The sequence below is a fragment of the Charadrius vociferus genome, unplaced genomic scaffold (genome assembly GCF_000708025.1).
Source record: "Charadrius vociferus isolate BGI_N301 unplaced genomic scaffold, ASM70802v2 scaffold163, whole genome shotgun sequence".
Taxonomy (NCBI): Eukaryota; Metazoa; Chordata; class Aves; order Charadriiformes; family Charadriidae; genus Charadrius; species Charadrius vociferus.
Genome location: NW_009648332.1, coordinates 12,865,279 through 12,879,105, shown reverse-complemented (window position 1 = coordinate 12,879,105; position 13,827 = coordinate 12,865,279). Strand labels below are relative to the sequence as shown.

The 13,827-nt window shown below is 41.5% G+C and overlaps 1 protein-coding gene across 1 annotated transcript in view; it reads right to left on the bottom strand.

Annotated features, from left to right (window-relative positions):
• Positions 1-707, bottom strand: part of LOC104286158 (epithelial chloride channel protein-like) — a 17,238-nt gene extending 16,531 nt beyond the window's left edge. The window contains exon 1 of the mRNA XM_009884719.1: positions 549-707. Coding sequence (XP_009883021.1) covers positions 549-707 — 159 coding nt within the window. The remainder of the gene's footprint in view (positions 1-548) is intronic.
• Positions 708-13,827: the final 13,120 nt, after the last annotated feature.

The following is a 13,827-nucleotide window of genomic DNA, read 5'->3' as shown; positions in this document are numbered from 1 at the left end:
GCAGGTTTTCTTTAAAATTATTTGACTTTGCAGTCAAACAATTTCTTTGCTTTGAGACCTGGTCAGCACCCTGTTGTAGGGGGATTTATCCATTGAGGCATCTACATGGATTGCAATAAAAGTTAAGCCTAGAAATGACACTAAACTCACCTGTTTTTTTCCTTTATAATTTTTACAGGAACATTATGAGACACACTCACTAATGAGAAACAGTAGTATAACTAATGCCTATTAAACAAGCATTCACAGGACATTCTTTCAGATAAACATCATTTGGAAAGTTACTTAAAGAAATTTCAGTCTACCCCCCAACAGAGATATTACAGCATTGTCTGAGGGAATTCGTGCTCTTAGTAGTGACAACAGATGGCAAGACAAATCAGAAATTACTAGTTTAGTAACTGTGGGATTAATCCATGATTAATTCAAAACAAGACAAAAACCTATTGGCAAGAATGGGAGCTGGACCTGATTCATGCTACTTTCCAAGCAGAAAAGTCAAGCAGCAACTGCTGATAAACAATGCATGTAAATGCAAATGTTCTTACCATCGTGTTCAGGATGATGTTGACATCTTCTGGCACCTGGGGACTAATTGCAACAACCAAATCCTCATAGCCATTCTTGTTTAGCCTTACCATAGAACCTTTTGCCACATGCAGGAGCTGAAAAGACAGCAAAAATATCAAACTCCTAATCATCCCCATTAGTAGTCCCTGTCTGCCAGAGGCTCTTGGTTAGAAAAGCAATGGCTTATCAGTCTTTTTATATGACCGCCTGTAGGGCGTGAGAAGACTTTGTTATGGTAACCCAGGATAGTGTACCTCCCCCATCCGAGTATGTAGAGTTCCCAAGCACATCTTATTGTTATGCGCCCTGGGACAGTTTGCTGCTTCCCATCTGAGTAGGTAGAGTCCCAAGCGCCTTTGTCTTATCTCGTTGTCACAGTAACCCGAGGTCCTTCGCTTCCCCCCATTACATGGCTGACAACGTAACAGCCAGCTGTGGATCTCGGCTGACAACATGACAGCCAGCTGTGCATCTTGGCATTCAGACAACAGGACCTGCATTACATCAGCAAGTTCCCTAATGGGCCAAACAGGACATTGCATATGTATGATATCTTAATCAGCGCAAGCTTTATTAGCCACCCCTGCAGTACTCTCCCTTGAGCTTCACTCCCGAGCAGGGCTCTGCTGTGTTGGGTTCCCATTTTGATTAGCGTTGGTGTCCCGGGGCTCCCACCATGGTGAACCTACGCTTTCCATAAAGTCAAAGCTCTCACTTGCTGAGTGTTGTTCCTCATCCCTGAGGGATTCACACCTGCTCTTCACTCCTAACACTGCCTTTGTGTCGAAAAGAGGTGTAACAGTTGGCAACAAGACACAGGTGTTCTATGGAAGTATAGTTGTATCGGATATGCTGGCTGCATTTAGTTATGTGCTACTTTTAGGAGGAAACACTTGATATTTTACTGTGAACTAAAAAAACACACATAAGAGTCCTTATGACTCTTCAGATGATCTATGCTCCATTATTCATTTTAGAAGAGCAAAATAATTGCAAAACCACAGTTGGAATTTCCTGGAAAAAAATTCCGAGCAATGCAGTAATTACGTAAGACAGAATTGAAACAATAGAAAAAGCAAGATTAGATAGTGAGATAGTAAAATGCTGATCCGTTCTGTATATAATATTTGGTATGTAAAATCTCCCCTTTTAAATGGCATTATTTGCCTTTAGATGAATAACCATCCCGTTTGGAATAAAATGTGTTTTTCTTGAGTGGGAACGGTTTGTCAAGCAAGCCACATTACTCTGTGTGGCTGTCCTATCCCTGCTCATCATTTCTCACTTCATGCTTGAAGAAACGTGTCCAGAAGTGTCTTTATATTTTATGCCAATTCCTTGATAAAGTATTTAATAACATCACACCTATTGCTGATTTGCAATCCTTTGAGAAATGTCTATTAGACGTTGATTCCCTACCAGCTACCTTTTAAGATCTCTTAGCTAGGAAGTTCCTAATCTGTTAAGAAGATGCTTGGTTAATCCCACATAGTACTAAATTTTGAATTGGACTATCACACAGTAATCAGTTCACAAATATCTCGTGATATAGCTATATTGTCAGTTAAATTCATAATTGCATTAAAAATAATAAAAATAGCATCAATGTGGTAGTGATTGACACTGATTATATTTTCATCCTTTAATTCATTATTGATTGATTCTGTATCAGCTTTTCCATTATTTTTGTGGAACAGATGTTAAGCAGATTTTCCAATAATTTTGCAGGTCATCGCCTCTATCTTTTTAAAAATGTTATGTCTTCTTGGTGATACTGTAAGCGTCACTAATAACCAAGAGAGTAAACTGCTGCTGAAGGTCTTAAGCAATTCTTTTAAAATTACTTTGTGAAATTTATCCAGGCACATGCATTTAAAAGTACTTCAGGTTTTCCTAGTGTACCAAAAAATAACTCCTGATGGTGATCATATGAAATTATATCATCTCACTTTTTCTGAAATATTGGCCAGAAAAATTAGCTAAATTCTTCTGCATGTGATTTGTTTGGTTTGTTTTTGGTTTGTTTGGGGTTTTTTTATACCAATATGAAATAAGGATTGTTTTCACTTTGTCTTTAGCAGTCAGTGAAGCCTTGGAAATAGTAACAATGAATTCCTTTTTAAACACCTCCACACTACTGGTTAGAGAAACTTCCCTTTGCAGCCAGCATGCTCAGGTGATAGAGAGGAAGTATTCACAAAAGCAGTGGTATAAAAATTGCCTCTTAGTTCCAGAGGAGTCTCACTACTTCTGATTTCATAACTTCCAGCTGAAAAGACAAATGGAAGATGTTGTCATGTGTGTTAGTTATCGTTCAAACTTTTGATCTCTTTCAAAATACTTTCATTTCAAAATACTTTCAAAATACTACTTACTTAGTATCAGTTTCATTACTTGGTTTGGCTACCGGGTAAAATAAATGCAGCATGGTGGATAGATCTGCCAAAAAAAATAATTACCTAAACTGAGTGCTTGAATGATTAAATTTCTACAGCACAGCACTGAAATTAATAGATGATGGCAATCATCATGAACCCACACTGCAGGCTGTCAGTATTTCTGACTTCACTGAATTTGACCTTACACTAAGTGAAGTAAAATTCCTATTTCTTTCCCAAATTTGATGTTTCTTTCCACTCTTTCCTTACATTCACAGAGTATATGTCTCTCTTCCATGAATAGCAAAATATTACAACATAGTGAAAGTCAGCCTTCCATCAAAACTGGAAAAAGATCATTCTAAAAACATATTGGCTAATTCCATTTAAAACCTTTGCAAGAGCAAAGAAAGAATAACTCCCTGGAACAACTGCACAAAATCCCATTGGTGTCAGTGAGACTAAGCTCCATTACAGATCCTGCATTATGTGATTTGTATCACACTGATTACTAGAATAGCACATTTAAGCCATTTATAGTTAACAAAAAATTAAGTAATGATGAAGAATGAGAAATGTTGAGTTTTCAGCTTCTGTTACAAAACACAGACAAAATCTGAGCTGGCACTCATACAGGTGCTTTCAGACGCAATAAAATCCTGTTGATAAAAGACTGGGAGCTCACTTAAAATGCCCACAGAAAATGTACTCATTTTGCAATTTGCCCTTGTGCAGGAGGCAGGATAGCAAGCCAAAAACATACCTTGGCCTTCATCAAAATAATTTCCTGAGGCAGTCCATGATTAAATGACCTTATCATCTTCTATTCTGGTATCAAGATCAATGATTTTACATGATGGAAACACACCAGCCTTGGGTACCATTGGCACTGCAGATATTACAAAGGAGCCTCCTGCAGCTCTTCTATGGAAATCCCCTCTTCTGATATGAATATCCTTTTTAACAGCTGAGGGTCTTGATGGGTTCATCTTGATTTTACCTAAATCACTCAAAACTGCTGATTAATCCTAACTATGTGCATACTCTTGTAGTATGCAGGTGACCTGAAGTTCACCTCATTTATATAATTTCAAATCTGAAAAATCCATTAACCTCAATGAAGTACAATATTTTCAACTGCAATAGCTATTTCTTTACAGTTTCAAGAGTGCTAATTACTAAGAAAGCTAATATGAAATTGAAGTAACTGTTACTTGTAAAATAGTTACAGGAGGGTTTAATTTACTAAAACTTCAACAGTTCTTCATTTCAGGTGACTGATTATAGCTAATAAACCTACAGTTATTCTTTTCACAGACAAAACACAAATCCTGTCTATCTGTATTACATAGATACTGCTCTCTAATAGCTCTTTACAGTCTACTTTAAATACTCTTCTGGGGAATACTGACTTTTCAGGTTTTGAAAAGTGTTCAAAACTAAATACCTCTTCGCTAGGCTGTTGTTGCTCTAATGCCTGCTCTTAGTATTTATGAAGGGACCTGATATATACAGGTGCTGGAATAAATACCTGCACAATTTTCTCTGCATTACTTTGCTGTACCATTTTCTACATGACCTGGTACAGACATGGCATGACTCCATGGCACAACTCCATGGCACTGCAGTTCATGGCATGATAGTTCTGTTAGCTTGGATGTGAACTTTCAGGCTGTATCTGCCATTCTTAGCAAAAGCAAACAAGTACTTGGAATAGATCCCATCATTCTTAACCATGTCAGAACCTAGATATGAAAATGACATAAATTAACATCAAACAAAAATGGTTCTACTTATTCATGTTTTCTAGATTCATTTATCTAGAATATAAGAATAACAGGAAAATTATTCTCTGATATGCAGTCTGTGCAGCTCCTCTGGTTTTGATGGTATGTTAAAACTGTTAGAGAAGACTGCAGTCTGAAGATTATGCCTGTTTGTACTGTGTTTTAACTCAAAGAAATCTTAATTTCTTAGAAAAATCATCTATTATTTCATTATAAAGCTAAAGAACAGGTTATTTTCAAAATCTGTACAGTTTTTAATTACTTTCCATGTGCTTCTGTAGTCACACATTCGATTCTGCAGATTGGGTGCTTCTCTGTTCTGGTTATGCTCATTGCAGAATTCAGCCACCTACAATGATAAACAAATAGAAAAATCAGAAGTAAGCAACAGAAAAGTAACAAATAAAAAAGAGATGGAAATAAATCTTCACTGCTGATTTATATAGTTGAGACATCAGCTGATGGAAAATTTAATTTTACATTAATAACTATGCATTACAGTTGATTTACATAAAAGTTGAAATAAACATTAATTTCAAAATGGATATAGCAATTTTTATAACAGTATGTTTCATTGAAAGAAATCTGTTCTTATATTTGTAATTACAGATTACAAACTTTGCATATACATTAATGACGATTCTGCAGTTTGATTTTTTTCAGGAATAAATGCACATCCTTCCTTAAAAAGCTGTGTTAGCCTATTAATGACACAATTACCTTCAGTACAGGATTTTTTTTCACAGATACGGATTCCAGTAAGATCAGAGAAACACCTAAGGATAAAACAGAATACATTTCCACTTAAAAACCCTGTCTGAACACAGTGCTGAGATTAACAGTGCTTGGAGTGTAGTCTGCACTCTGCCCGTGTAAAACAGTTAACCTTGTAAAAAGATAGGAATATACATTGCAAAGTGATACAAAGAATAATAATCATTTTGTTTACTTCTCCATCACTTCAGTCTATTGCCTGAGTAAAAATATTACCATTACAGATGTAAAGTTTACAATTGCAGAAGCAGTCTTACTAATTCAGTAGTTACCACTTCCAAATGCTGCTATACCCTGGAAAATGCCTGTTAAATGGCTTCCTGGTTTACCATACATACAGGCGCTTGGGCAGAGAGTTGCAGGTCAAATATGCTGTAATAAAACTTGGTTTCTCGAGGTCCACGGCCACATGGACAGAGAGGAAAAGCAGATAGTGACCCAGGCACTCCTGCAGTGGTGAGAGCATGGGGTGAAGTTGTACAGAGGCAGCAAAGATGAAAAAAAGGAGTTTGAAGCAAGAGGGACCCAGAAGCTTAACAAGAAAGCCCCAAAGTTGCAGTGAGGGAGTGCAGTGCAGAGTGCAGTGCAGAGAAGGGAGAAGTGAGAAGAAGAAGAAAAGCTTCAATAGACAAACACAGTGAGCAGGGGGAAGGAGGATTTCTGTATAAGCACCATTTCTCTGGTGGCAGAGCACAGAATTGATTCAGTCTACCGTGTCAATTCAGAAGAAAGTAATGGCCACGAACACTGACAAACTATCAACCACACAAATGTGTGAAGATGAATAGAGAGGTATTCTGCCCAGAGATGTATTCTGCCCAGAAGGCCAACCATATCCTGGGCTGCATCAAAAGAAGCGTGGCCAGCAGCTTGAGGGAGGTGATTCTGCCCCTCTACTCCACTGTCATGAGACCCCACCTGGAGTACTGTGTTCAGCTGCGGAGCCCCCAACATAAGAAGGGCATGGACCTGTTGGAGTGGGTCCAGAGGAACGCCACGAAGATGATGAGAGGGCTGGAGCACCTCTCCTATGAAGACAGGCTGGATAGTTGGGGTTGTTCAGCCTGGAGAAGAGAAGGCTCCAGAGAGACCTTATAGCAACCTCCCAGTACCTGAAGCGCACCTACAAGAAGGCTGGAGAGGGACTTTTTACAAAGGCATGTAGTGATAGGACGAGGGGGAATGGCTTCAAACTAGAAGAGGGTAGATTTAGAATAGATATTAGGAAAAAAAAATTCACAGTGAGGGTGGTGAGGCACTGGAACAGGTTGCCCAGAGAAGTTGTGGAGGCCCCATCGCTGGAGGTATTCAAGGCCAGGCTGGACGAGGCTTTGAGCAACCTGGTCTAACGGAAGGTGTCCCTGCCTGTGGAAGGGGAGTTGGAACTACATGATCTTTAAGGTCCCTTCCAACCCAAACCGTTCTATGATTCTATGTATTGGGTTTCAGCAGCAAGGTTTTGGTAGCGGGGGGGCTACTGGGGTGGCTTCTGTGAGAAGCTCCTGGAAGCTTCCCCCATGTTCAATAGAGCCAATGCTAGTCAACTCCAAGACAGACCTACTGCTGGCCAAGGCTGAGCCCATCAGTGACAGTGGTGGCACCTCTGGGATAACATATTTAAGAAGAGGAAAAAAGTTACTGAGCAACACAGCAACTGCATCTGGAGAGAGGAATGATGATATGTGAGAGAAACAACTCTGCAGATGCCAAGGTCAGTGAAGGAGAGGGAGGAGGTGCTCCAGGCACCAGAGCAGAGACTCCCCTGCAGCCTGTGGTGAAGACCATGGTGAGGCAGGCTGTCCCCCTGCAGCCTGGCTAATGGAGCAGATATCCACCTGCAGCTCATGGAGAACCCCACGCCAGAGCAGGTAGGTGCCCAAAGGAGGCTGTGACCCTGTGGGAAGCCTACGCGGGAGCAGGCTCCTGGCAGGACCTGTGGCCCCATGGAGACAGGAGCCCATGCTAGAGGAGGTTTGCTGGCAGGATTTGTGACACCATGGGGACCCACGTTGGAGCAGTCTGTTCCTGAAGGAACAAAGGTGGGCCCACACATGAACGAATACTCTGCCTGCAGGGAGAACAGAAGGGCAAATACATGATAACTGTAGTCAGCTGTTATATCACTGTATGCAAAATTAGCCAGCAAAATTATACCATGGACTTTCTGAAGAGCAACTTTCCAGCAACACTCAACCTTAGGCAGTTTAGTATCAAGTAATTCACTTTTGTGGCTAAGTGTGACTAACTTTAAATAACACCACTTGAAGGTCTTAGCTTTTATGTCTTTTAAAATCGGCTTTTTTACCATTACATGTTTGGACTTGAATTCAGTCTCTAGAAATGTATGATAAAACAGTGATGATTTTTAATATACGCTTACATGAGAGTAAACCATGCATCAAATTGTAATTTAATATTTGACATTTTAAGTGGAACTAACCTCAACAAACCAATGTTTCATTTTCCATAGACACACTACTCAGGGATTAGGAACCAAAGGCTCCCTTTACACATGTAACACAGGTTTTTGACAGCAGTACATGCTACTGAGATGTGTGGAAAGCATACAAGAAAGGGTTAAACAATATATGCTCCATATTCTTCAGTCTTTTGTTGTAGACAACTGAGCGCAAACCAGAAAAGTAAAATGGTTTAAGGGATTTACCCTGTGAGTCTTAGATGTCTATAAAATAATAGTTTACTAGGAAGTTAGGTGTGAAATTGATGTATTTTGCCATTTTGCCATCTGCTTCATGTTGTAGGGTGTACAGGTCATCACCATGTTTCCAAGAAGGAGCTGCCACTATGTGTGTAGAGAACAGTAGGCGTCCGAAGGAGGCAGGAAGAGGGAGTGAGTTGGCACTTGCAAATAAGAGGCTTTGGTAGTGAGCATCCACCTCTGCTGCAGATAGAGTGAAAGGCAAACCTTGGACATGTCTCTGTTATCCTTCACTCCTTCTGATAGCTACAAGTGAAAAGTGGCATGTAAACAAGCCAGGCTAACTAACCGACTCTTATGAACTAGTCCCTGCTTCTTTTCTGCCTCTGTAGCAACAAGCTGCCTTTGTTCTCCTTGGATTTCTTGCCAGGCCTTCCCAAATGACTCTGAAATTCCACCTAGACAAGTATTACTGCTGTCTTCAGCACAATTGCCAGCCAGGAGTTATTAGAGGGTGATGGGTTAAGAAAGCAAGAGGGGGGAAAGAGAAAAACACTGGAACTCATATGCAAAGCTTTCTGACTTGTGTAATAAACGTAAAACCAAGTGGAGAAATGAAACCACATATCAACAAGGATATTTGGAGCAGACATGCTACTCAGACTAAGGCTATTCAGACCAGTCACAGGCCAGGTTTCTAAAATGATTAAATAGCTTGCAAGGACTCCATTTATGGACTACGATAGATTTAACCTGGAGCTTCTTACAGTCCAGCACTCTCGTTGTTCATTTATAACCAACAGGATGGTACAGCTGTTATTACTGATATTGTTATTGATGCTCATTACTTATGTATTTACTAATGGTGGTTCTCAGATCATGATTTTGCCAGTTCTTAAGGGCATTCTCATGTGAATACTTTTTCACATTACTTTTTAAAATTTAAAGTATTAAAATATAAGGGACCAATGCCCTAATAAATGTGTGTAAAAGAACTTGTGCTCTATTTCCTGCAACAGGCTTTGAGCCAAACCTTTTCATAGGACTCATGTTTTGATATCTCATCGGTGATAACCAGAAATGTCAAAACCAAATCCTGCTTGTGCGTGTGAAGGATGCCTGAGCGGAGCTGGCGTGAGGTGTGGAGGGCTGCAGCCCCATGACATGGGAGGGTGAGGGGGGCACCTGCCAAGCTCCCTCCTCCCCAGCTGGATCTGCCCCAGGAGCAGCCCCGAAGTGGGCAGGGATCCCCAGCTCCCTCCCAGCTTCCCAGCATGGGATGAGTCAGGGCCTTTCTGGCCCATTTCTCTCCTGAATAGCCATCCTCAGTGTCGTGGTTTAGGCTGAGTGACAGATGCCGCCCCCCCCACACCTCTCTTCAAAGAGAGAGGCAGAGGAGGGAAAAAGAGACGAGTTTAGAAGGAACTAAACTACTTTAATGAAACATTAATAATAAAATAAAAAGAAAATAATGAAATATACACCAAACCTAATCAAGCTCCCAGGATGACAATCATGTCACCGGCTGGGACTGGGGAAGTCCCAGACTGGACTCAGTGACAGATGGGAACTGGATTCTGGATCTGGATTCCAGATCAGAATCAAAGGCAGACAAACAGACAGAGTCCTCCTTGGACGTCGGCCATTGAAGAAAGAGGGCTGACCCTTCGATCCCTCAGCTTTTATATTGAGCATGAGGCAGATGGGATGGAATACCCTGTTGGTCAGTTTAGGGTCACTTGTCCTGCCCGCTCCTCCCTGCAGGTGGGACCCACCCCTCTACGTTTTTCCGCTTCCCACCCTCCAACGGGGCAAGTAACAAAGTTGGTTGGCCTTGGTTGTTATAGCAATAAGTGTAAGCAAAGTCCTCTCTGCATACCATGCCTGGGCATCAGCTATAAACATTGGTCTTATCACTCTGAGAGAGCGAACATTGTCTGCACAACATGCTGTTAATTTCAGTAGTTAGAAGAGGCCTAGCTAAGAAGCAAAGTTACTGAACAAAATTGGTCCTGTTTTACCTCAAACCAGGACACTTGGCCAAGTGCTGCCAAAATCCTGAGAGCCGTAGCCCACCAGTGCCTCATGTGGGACTGGCCTCTGCAAAGGCATGGCCAGGCTGTGCTAACCATGGACACAGTCGGCCCTCCACCATGGTCAGCCCTCCCACCATGGAAAAGCTTAGAGTTTTTAGCCATAGGGACTGCTGGTCCCACAGAGAGTGCCCAGGACTGGGGAATCCATAGCCTACTGGGGCTTGAGCAGAGATTTGGTTAATCTAAGACCATCTTTCCTGAGCAGCACCATGAACAAGCAGCTGGGTATGGGATCCCTGCTTTTACACAGGGAGAATGGCTTCACGTTTGTTGTGCTGTGTTTCCTCCAGCCAGGCTTCCACTCCCCGTTCCAGCTGGCCACGTTCAGCACTTCCATGGAACTTCTTATTTTCCTGCAGGTATTGTTTGTGTGCCACTAACTGCAGCCCGGCTGTCTGCTCCACCCATGCACAAAAGGGTCTCTGCCCCTGCTGCTGCAGGGCAGAATTTCCAGGGCTACTTGTTAATGGGCTGTCACTGATAAGAGAGAGAATTTGGGCAGATAAAGATTCAGGCCTTCCAAAAGTCTGTCTAAAATTGAAGTTACATGTTTGAGTATTTCCCTTTCTCTTGGAAAGGAATTTCTGCAACTAAACTGTATTTATACAAATTAAGCTACCTTAATCTTTAAAATACAATGCGCTTTCAGTTTTTTCTACCCTTTTGCTTGGAACTCCACTCTGTAATGTGTCCTCTTGCTCTTTCTTCCACCCTTAAGGTCTCTATCCCATTTCCCAAGTCCTGAACAGACTCCTGTGGTACCTGCACTAGTTCTGGGACCTCACCCTGCTCTCTGGCCATTTTGCCATGTGAAGAAGGGGCTGTAGTAATTTGGGAACTGGATCAAGCAGTTTTGCAGGAGATGCGCATCCTAAGGAATAAGAACAAACAGGGCTCATACTCACCCCCTGGGTTGCATTGCACAGGGAGAAAGTCTAAATTGAGGAATGAATACAAGTGGAATTAAGGACTGTTTAGTAAAAGAGAAATAAATTAAAGCTTTATTTGCCTCCCTCAAAGAGGTAAAAAGTCTTCTGCAAACAGCTGAGATGTCTGACTGAGCTGGAAGCAACTCACATGGAAATGAGGAGTGGCACCAGTACAGCTGGAGTTACGGTGAACAATCAGCACTGGGAATTCTGATCCAGGCAGGTCAAAACACATAATAAGGGAAGTTCTGCACCACTGTAGCTGCTATAACCTGCATCTGGGGCAAGATGTTCCCAAATGTCCTTGGCCAACACCTAAGAAGACCGACACTGAATCTGTAACCTCCAAATGAAGGACACCCAGACCAGCTGCCATGTAAAATGCTGTTCAGGAGAAAGCCCTCCCTGCTACTTCCCTGTACCTTGGAGTTGCCTTATATTTCTTCCATGCCTTAAGTGGGTGCAGAAACACCCGCTGCCGCTCTTTGCGCAGTGAAGGTGATCTACTGCTCCAGCTAAGTCATCCGTGCAGAGATGAGGCTCCTTGAGTGGGTGGCTCTCAGTGGGGAACTCAATAGCACTACAGAACCATAACTCCACGGGGCAGCTTGCCCTGGTGCCTGGTGCCCCCATGCACTGTAGAGTGAAGGACTTCCCTGTCTACCTGCCTGAGAAGCTGGCATGCTGCGACATGGCATGGGAGATGCTGAGAAAGAGGCCGAGGAAACAGCAAAACCCACCACACCTATTTTACATGAGTGTGTGGGAAGAAATGTTGCCATCTCTCCATCTCTGCTGGATATATCTATTCCTGTGTAAGGCAGTGAGTGTCTAAGGATTGCTGGGAGAAAGAAATTCTGGTCAGTATTACACCACCATAGTGAATAAAAGGATGGGGAAGGAACAATGTATAAACAGGGTTGCAGCAAATCTGCTGCTTTTGTGAGACTTTTGTGATAGGCTATTGCCAAAATTAAACAATGAACAAAGAAAGGCATTGGAGTCTTGAATTTCTGACACAGAAATGAAAGGTTCAGTTATACCTTTAGAGCAGATAAAGTCATGAGCTGTGACAAACACTCAGCAGAGTTCCCATGGTATCTAAAGAAGCCTCTCTCCAGCACACCTCTTTTATTAAGACTTGCAATTATGTCACCATGGAACTGTGTGACATATTTCCTTTAATTATTTTCCACTCTGTGGATTGTGCCACAGTCATTAAAATGTGGCTTTGAGGACTGAAATTTGTAATTCGTTCTTTGTTTACAAGGTACAGAGTGCAATGCTAATTATCGTGCTAATTAGCTCTCACCAATGGATAGTGGCTGCTGTGTTGCATAAGCAATCGTCACATTTTTAGATAATTGCAACTATTTATTTCTTTCTTTTAAAAATAAGTGGATCATATAGCAAGTTCTGGGAAGCTAAAGTTGAGAATTTCATCTGTGCTGACTATGAGACACCAAAGCCACAGCTCCTAAACTGCGGTGCCAAAGCAAATGTGTGATGGAGATGGTTAATTCACAATTCAGGGCTATGGATCCTGTAGAGAACAAAACATTGGGCCTTTCGCACATGCAAGGCAAAATCTCCCTTGTAATTCAGGTACAAACAGGAACTCATTCCAGAATGGATAATGGAATGATTTCATCTCTACTAGAATTAAAATGGTTGAAAATTAGCCTTTGATTTTTATTTTTATTACTGTGCACCCATGGCTAGATAACATTCTCCAAAGAGTGTGTAAAGGGAATAACTGCTTTGACTTCTGAAATTCCATTGCCAGCAAGAGAACAGAAACACACTGGCATGTTTACAAATTATGCCAAATGATATGTATTATATTGATTTTGATTATTTCTCCCAATGCCAAGATTTTTTTGAAAATGTAAGTCACCAACACTGATCTTTACTTAGCATATTAAAAAGTAGTATTTCTATCAGTATATATTTTTCTAAACAAAATTAATGTGCAGATTATCATTGTGTATGATCATATGTATCTATGTAAATACGTATCTATGTGCATAGCTATACGGATGTATGTATCTATACACATGATCATATTTATATCACATCATCAGGTTTGCACACTTCATTATCTGAAAGTGATCTTTGCATACGTCTATTGCAATGTCTCAGATATTCTATAAAGTGCCACCTCAAGTGTCAGTAGCGCTTTCTCATGTGATGTGATGCAAGAGTAAATGGTTTATTTTTCATCAGAACTTGTTTATTTAAAAATATGTGGTTTTTCTACAATGTTTGACAATGTGTGGCCAAAAAATAAAAAAAGCTTCACGTACAGTCAGGTTACATGAATACTTATCATTTAACCTCAGAAAAAATATATTAATGGAAACATCCAGAAAGAAAACAAATAGAGGGTCCAAAGCTCCTCAGAGCTCTCCAGGTTTCTTTGCCCATCTTCCTCTGAAAATAACCCCCGCGGTGCGCCTCAACGCCGTCCCGTCTGCACAAGTTACGGGGGGGAAACGGATACAGCCACGTCTGGAAGCGCCTTTGAACCCCAACCGCATGAACCTCTTTCTGCCGGGGAAGGGGGCGATGCTGCTCCTCCGGGCCCGCGGAGGCCGCAGGCCCACGCAGAGGCCGCAGCGACCCGCACAGCTG